The sequence below is a fragment of the Mesoplodon densirostris genome, chromosome 2 (genome assembly GCF_025265405.1).
Source record: "Mesoplodon densirostris isolate mMesDen1 chromosome 2, mMesDen1 primary haplotype, whole genome shotgun sequence".
Classification (NCBI taxonomy): domain Eukaryota; kingdom Metazoa; phylum Chordata; class Mammalia; order Artiodactyla; family Ziphiidae; genus Mesoplodon; species Mesoplodon densirostris.
Window position 1 is genome coordinate 142,576,911 of NC_082662.1, and position 7,779 is coordinate 142,584,689.

Below are 7,779 nucleotides of genomic sequence, written 5' to 3' on the forward strand. Positions count from 1 at the left end.
CCCTCTCTCCTAAACATGGTACTAGCTGAGACACAATTATTAACACAACTTCCCTGGGAGATTGTTTATTTTTATTTACTGAGGTTAAATAAATTTTCCAGGGACCAATCTGGGTAGCTTGGATCATTATTTAAAACTTGGTAATATCTGGCTTTTACTTATTTATTTTTAACCTAATGTCATTTCTATAATACAGTATTATCTTACTCATTTATTAACACATTATGATGAAGAAACTTTGTGATGGTTTCATTCACTTATCTTGATTGTGATGTTTTCATAGGTAGATAACATGCCAAAACTTATCAAAGGTATATCTCAAACATGTGAGGTTTATTATATGTCAATTAAACCTCAATATAGCTGTTAAAAATACAATAAAAGTTTAGTCATTCACATAATTATTAAAAGGTATAAAATTAATACACAATGCTTATACTACCAACATAAATATATACTCATAATATGAAAATATGTATATTTAAAGGTTAATTCTAAAAATTTAATGAGGACAGGTGATTATATAGAAATGTATACACAGGCCTGTAAAACTTTGGTGTAGAGGACATTTAAAAAAAATAGGAATATACCTATGTTCGTGGCAGCATTATTTGCAATAACCAAAAGGTAGAAACAACCCAAGTGTCCATGGATGGATGAATGGATAAACAAAACGAGGATTATACATACAATGCCCTTAAAAAGGAAGGAAATTCTGACACATGTTACATTCTGGATGAACGTTTAAGACATTAAGCTAAGTGAAATAAGCCAGTCACAAAAGGACAACTACTGTATGATTCCACTTATATGAGGTACCTAGAGTTGTCAAATGTGGGCAGGGGGCAGTTGTTGTTTAATGGGTACAGAGTTTCAACTCTGCAAAATGAAGAGTTCTGTGGAAAGATGGTGGTGATGGTTACACAACAATGTGAATGTAATTAATGCCACTGAACTGTACACTTAAGAATGATTAAGATGGTAAATTTTATGTTATGTGTATTTTACCACAATTAAAGAGAGAGGGCTTCCCTGGTGGCGCAGTGGTTGAGAGTCCACCTGCCAATGCAGGGGACACGGGTTTGTGCCCCGGCCCGGGAAGATCCCACATGCCGCGGAGCGGCTGGGCCCGTGAGCCATGGCCGCTGAGCCTGCGCGTCCGGAGCCTGTGCTCCGCAACGGGAGAGGCCACAACAGTGAGAGGCCCGTGTACCGCAAAAAAAAAAAAAAAGAGAGAGAGAGAGTTCCTACACATTATTGTAAAATCAGTAAGTGTTATTTTGTAATTTTCAAAGACATTTTTAAGTGCTCTCATTACTTATTTTTAATTGAAACAACTTTGAAGGTAACTCTCCCAGATTCCCCAAAAGGCCAATTCTGTAGCTGACCAGTTAAAACTATTCACTTGAATTGTATTACCAGTAGAAATCTAAATATCAACTTCTTTTTCCCTACAACATGACATCATATTTTCCTCACAAAGCCCTCAGAGGTCTAGGGTCTAAAGTAATCACAATTCCCATGAAGAAAACCTCTCTTCTGGAAGGAGAACCCTACAGGTGCCACCAGCAGCCCACGTTTATCTAGAGTGAACAGTGGGAGTTTAGGAGTCAGGGGCTGAGCACCTGCTGATTTTAAAGGGTGTGGACCCTACATATCAGGGCCAGGTCAGACCCTGTAAACTTCAAAACAGAGAAATGATTAGGGCTTGTCTAGGCTGTCAACCTGTGTGGTGCATAATTACCAGATGGGCTTCTCCAAAGGAAATTTCTGTTCCCATTCCCCAAGAGAATGCCTGAAATTGGAAAAGTTAAGGACCCCTCACAAACCTTGTTTCTAACCATTGCTGCTTTGCAGAGCACACAGCATCCCCAGCTCCTTGCCCACCACCTTCCTCCAGGGCCTTTTAACTTGGAGATACAGCGTACAGTACTTTAATTTTTCCAAGAGCTTCATTTTCTTCCAGGAGCTCACCTTACTTAGAGTCCTATTTTCCCTGAGCAAAGGAAGAGGTGCCTTCAATCATCTCGCAGGAAGATGATAGCATCTGCTTGGGGATTCCAAGGAGATGTTTTACTGCAGCTTTTCACAAACTGATTATATTTAAAGCTCCCTTGAGGAATGGGGGCTGGGAGGAAAGAAGCTTCGGAGAAGACCTTTGTTGGCAGGAGTGAAGAAACGTTCACACCTCCCCGGGGAACAAGCTTGTTTAAATATCAGCAATCCGCATTCCCAAGTGTGTGTGCACACACAATATGTCTAAAGTTTTAAATTTCATCTCCTGCTCTGAAAGGGTCCTGAAAGGGTTAAACTGTTCCAGGCAAAGGCTTTTCTATCAAAATGCTCCAGATGGAAATTACAAAATTTAACTTCTCAGCTCTGTGGTGCTCACACACTGTTCTTCTAAAACATTAAAAAAAAAAAAAAGACAAGACCCCTAATGTTCTCAAGAAAGAGAATTTGACAGCTCAGCACACAGTGCCACTCTGTTTCAGATGATTCCTCCTAGAATATTTGCATTAATTGTCAATCTCAAGTTTTCTGGGGGACAGTAAAAACTCAAGGTGTGGAGAGGGTACAGGAAAAGGAGCCTTGAACAAAGACAGGACAAGAGCTGGGAGGGTTTGCTGTGATGTGAACTCATCCAAATGCCAGCTAGATTACCACCTCTTGTGATGGTTATGCCCTGCACCTTACCACCTTTTGCTGCTCCAATCCCAAAAGAAGCTAACTAACTAGAGGCCAAAAGGCCTCAGGTTATGACCATGAATCTGACCATGAATCTGTGAAGAACTTGCCGAGATTAATGTATATGAAGCGCTTTGTAAATTGAGCCATGTACAAATATGAAGAGTATTATTGCTTTCGAGTCAGAGATTGAAAGGCATGAACTTTCAAAGGAATCTGAACACCCACAAACCAGAAACAATGATGGTTTTTAAGAAGTCGGCTCCAAGGCAGGCTAAGGAGTCACGCCCTTCATAAAACCACACTGGGGTAGGGTTGGGGCTGCAGTCTCAGAAGTCACTCAGGGCACACGCAAGCAGGTGGTTTAAAGGGACCCAAAACCACAGGATAGACAGGGTCCCCCAAAGTCCATTAAGGGTCCCCTTGATTCAAACCATTCTGACTGAAAAGCAAGACGCAGGCCTCTAGTCAGAGACATATAGAACAACAGCGGCCAACAATTAGACAGTTTACCTGTTCATTTTACAGAATGGGAAACTGAGTTCTAGAGGGTTTAAGTGACTGAACCAAGATACCTTTCACTACTACTGGAGGAACTTAAACTAGAACTAAAGTTTCATCCTAGACTTGTTTCCTATCACTATACCTGGCACTTTGGGAGTGAAAAGGCAATGCGGCCTTAATGGTCATCCCATTTCAGCAGGCCTTACTATTATTGAGCATTTACAAGTGCCAGATACTGTGCTAAATGATTTTGATATACTAGCTCATTGAATCCTCACAATGACCTTAGGAAACACATATTATGTCGCCTATTTTCCAGGTTAGGATCCCAAGGCTTGGACAAGTCGGGTAACCTGCCCAAGGAGTGAGGCAAGCGAGTGACAGCACTGAGATTTAAACCTGGATCCCTTTGACTCAAAAACTTGCGCTCTTAACCACCAGACCAAAAAAGCAATTTTCTTTTTTCCTTGGCATCTATAAGAGAAGTAACACTGGCAGCACTATGAGTCCCACACAACACATAAAAAGCTGAAACATCATAAATCTGTCCAAGGGCTTCCAGCTAGTAGGGGAGCGGAGCCAACCCAGAACCCGGGTCCTTTGTCTCCAAGTTCTATGATCTTCCATGGAGAGCACAGACTCTAGAATGCAAGCTTCATGAGGGAGAGGACTTTTTCTTGTTCACTGCTACATCATCAGTCCCCAGAACCCATTGAAGGCACTCAGTAACTAGTTGATGAATAAAGAAGTGGAGTCTACCTGCTGTGGTTTGGCTGTGTGACCTTGGGAGGGCTTCTTTATCCTCTCTAAGCCTCAGTTTCTTCATGCAGTGAATAGAGGATGAAGTAATATTCACCTCCACGTATTAAGTGAAGATTAAATGAGACAATTCTTATAAAGCACTTGGGACAGGCTGGAACATAATGACCACCCAAAATGTAATCTATTATTATCACTATTACTACTATTATCCATTGTCAGACTTTGGCTTCTTAAGTCTTTTTTTCCCTACTCTGGTCAAATGATGTTTCATAATAATTATGAATAGAATAGGATAGAGAATTGGGAGTCAGTAACCTGCTTCTACTTTCAGATCTACCACCATCTAGCTGTGTGACCTTGGACAAGCCTCTTTATTTCTCTATACTCGCCTCAGCTGTAAATGAGGGTCTAAACCATTCAAATCAGTCTCTTAAGCATTCATTGGGCACCTTCTCTGAGTAAGACATCATGCTCGGCCACCTATAAAATTCTATGATCCTGAATAGTGCTAATGAAAAGATATCAGTACAAAGCAAAAGAGTCCCCTGCTAGTGGCAAGGGTGAATGAAGACAAACCCCAAATAGTCAACTGCATTACATCATCTCAATGAGTAATGTTTGTAAATACACAAAGTATTTAATTGAGACACTTGTGAGAAATCCTTCACCAATACAGAATCAGCAGATACAGTTCTATTAACACCTATCAGTCCGAACCTTCCAAAAAATAAACATGTAAATTCATTTTGCACCTTAGTCAAATGGCGTGCTTCTGGAGAGAAATCTGGGAAAGTCAAAGTTATTAACGCTCCCTATGGCAACAGTTAAGAATAGGATGTATTAAAAAAAAAAAAAAAAAAAAAAAGAATGACATATCTGGTTAAAACTGCAGGGGGGAATTCCAGCAGCAAACTGCAGTGCATCTGGACAGGACACTGAGGCAAGTGGCTTATTGTTTACAAAAAGAGGCCCAGATTATGAACAGTGACAAGAGGCCAAGACCTCAGTTATACCTCACAACCACACCTCTCCCAATCCCAGTTCAACTGAAGCTATCCATCAATCAACTCCCCCATCTCTGTAATAAACCCACCAATATTTGCAGCCCAGTGGATAGAAGGTCCCTCAGGGCACCTCCAGCATTGACCAACCTGATGACATTAAAAAGATCCTACAGGCACAGTGGGGACTTCAAACTACCTTCCAACCTTCCAAGAGATAAAGCAGCTGCCCATTTCACACTCTAGCCCTACTCGCACTCCCCGCAATCATTAGAGGGGAGGCATGGCCCTTCCCAAGTCCTCTAGGATAGGAAAAGGTCTTCTCACATTGGTGCAGGGTAAGAAGGAGGGGCCCCTCCCTCTGTACTCAGAAACAAAGGAAAACCCAGAGCTCCAACCATGTGGTGTAACATTCAAGGCCACCCACCTCTCCCACTACCCAGCTGAAGTCTCAGTGAGCTAGAGCCACATGGCTCTTTCCAGTGACTGGCTAAGAAGGGACGGTGCCTTGCATAACCATATGCTGGGGCTCTTTAACAGGCAGGAACCCCTTCTATGGGAATTGCTGGTTGAAAAAGGCTATCTGGGAAGGGGTTTTGATTCATGCACCAAGTCAGGCAGTGGACTAGATGTGCTAGCAGGTCACTTGCTTTCTCTAGGTCCACATTTTGCTTTACCCCTCATATTTTTGCAGAGAGGTAAGCAGGCCTTTAAAAGCATGTATTCTGGAGCAGAGGACAACACAGAAGGGTTAAACAATTATGTCTTCCCATTCTCCAGACTCAGCACCACCCAGCAACAACCCAACTCCATTCAGGTTTAGGTGAGGGCGGAGACCGGGTGTGAGTGACCTTATTCTTTCTGTTCTCTGATCTCTGAATGCAGACAACCAGAGACCAGGCAGGTACAAGGTGCACCCAAGGTGGCCAAAGATTTTCTGTGCCTGATGCCACAGCAAGTGTCATGTTTTGATATAGTGCATCAGAAAAAAACCCCTCCTCTCCCAGGGCTCTCCAAATGGTACACCTTCTCAAGGTTGCCTTTCTCTGCCTGGACTCCTCTTCAACCTCTGAAATAAATTCCCAAACACCTGTCAGATTTCAGTTGTCCTTCAAGGAAACCTGACCCAGACACCCAGAGGCAAATTGCCGCCTTTCTCTCTCCAAGAACCTCCTGCCCCTCCCCCCACCCTATTTAGCCTGGAGAAAAGGACTGCCAAAATAATGGCCAGCCCTACATACAAATCTAAAGCCCACTCCGAAAATTCCTTTCCAGAGCCTGTGGCCCCCGGCATGGCCAGTCCCTCGGAGGCTCGGACCCACATATGAAACCACCTCTGGGGTCAGCCTGCCCCCGCCTGCTCCACCCAAAGAAATGAACATCTTGCAAATCAGGGTGGAAATCCATGTCTCAATGGTCTGCAGAGAATATGCATTATGCTATTTTTCAAAGCCCTTACCTTTGACCTGAGTATCGTACTCTGCTATAATCTCCTTATCCTTTTTGAATTTGGCTGGAGACGTCATGTTTTCCTTCTTTCTTCCAAATTCGAATTGTGAATTGATAAATCCACGGGAAAAATCCAACCACCGAAATCAATACCTCCAAGATCGCTTCTCCCAAGGGCAGAAGGGGCCCCCCGCGGTGGTCTCCAGCGCTCCGGGGAGCGCGGGCTGCGGGCTGGGCAGGCGGCTACGGCGGACACATGCAGACGGTGGGCGCTGGGGCCGGAGCGGCGGCGGTTGGTTCCTGTGCTAGAGCCCAAGCCGCAGCCTCAGCATTAGCCGGGAGAACTGCAGCGCCCGGAGGCTGGCCTGGGGTCTGACATCAACGACACAGGCGGGGAGTGGAAGTCCTTCCGCACAACATGGTGTGGGGGGCGCGGGGATGTGGACTCGCCCAGCTGGGTCCCCGGGAGGGAGTGGGTGCGTATCGGGGTGCCGGGGGAGGGCTGGGCGTGCTTCGCGGTTTTTTGTTGCACAGCCTCGAAGATGCTGCAAATCAAATCCCAAACGGGAGCCGCAGCAGCGCAGACTGGATCGGAAGTCGCTTGCTCCGGTTCACTTGCCTGTAAATGCAGGGAAAAGAGGAGGGGGCGATCAGCCCCAGCGCAGATCCTAATCGATGCGGGGGTGGGGTAAGGGAAGCCGTTTCCAGCCTGGCCTGGGCCCATTCATCTCAGCCAAACGCCGCCCGGCCCGCAGAGCCCGGCGCAGCGAGGTGGGGAGGAAGGAAGCTCCCTCCGGATTTTGTTTTAAGGCTGAAAGAAAACACTTTGGAGCAGCCGCCTTCGAGGGCTTGGGGTGGGGACTAGCGGCGGGAACGCGGGGCTCCGGGCGGGGACTGCGGCACCTCGGCGACCTCCCGAACCTTGCCAGCGCTGGGCAGCGGCTACCGGAGGGAACCCTCCCGGCCCTGCCTCTGATACAGCCCCCGACCCCCGGCTGGGGCAACTCCCTTGACTTAAAAGGGGATCAAAGCCAGGGAGGGACAAGTCACCCGGGCACAACTTTTCTTCCTCTGCGCCCCTCCTCCCAGTTGTTTTGTTTTTGGTTGCTAGCTTCTCTTGGCAGCAAAATGTTGGGGGGTGAGGGGGGAGTGATCTGCAGGAAAAAGCCTGCTCGGCACGGGACACATCCAGGAAAACAATGTGGTCGGCAGAAGCAGGAAACGGGTTAGAGGCGAGGGTCGGAGTCGGGAAAACCGGGAAGGCGGGGGGTGGGGGGCGGGGGGGGGAGGAAGGCAGCCACCGCCTCTCAGGCCATCCCCAATTGGTCACCCAAGCCCAGAGATCCCAGATACCGCACCCAATCCCCGGCTGGGG

General features: G+C 46.2%; 1 protein-coding gene across 10 annotated transcripts in view; it reads right to left on the bottom strand.

The window, feature by feature from the left end:
• The window catches only part of SRGAP2 (SLIT-ROBO Rho GTPase activating protein 2), a 243,118-nt gene that overhangs the window by 234,211 nt on the left and 1,128 nt on the right, over positions 1-7,779 (bottom strand). For all 10 annotated transcript variants that reach the window (XM_060091025.1, XM_060091022.1, XM_060091024.1 and 7 more), the window contains exon 2: positions 6,415-7,023. In XM_060091025.1, coding sequence (XP_059947008.1) covers positions 6,415-6,481 — 67 coding nt within the window. In that variant the 5' untranslated portion in view covers positions 6,482-7,023. The remainder of the gene's footprint in view (positions 1-6,414; positions 7,024-7,779) is intronic.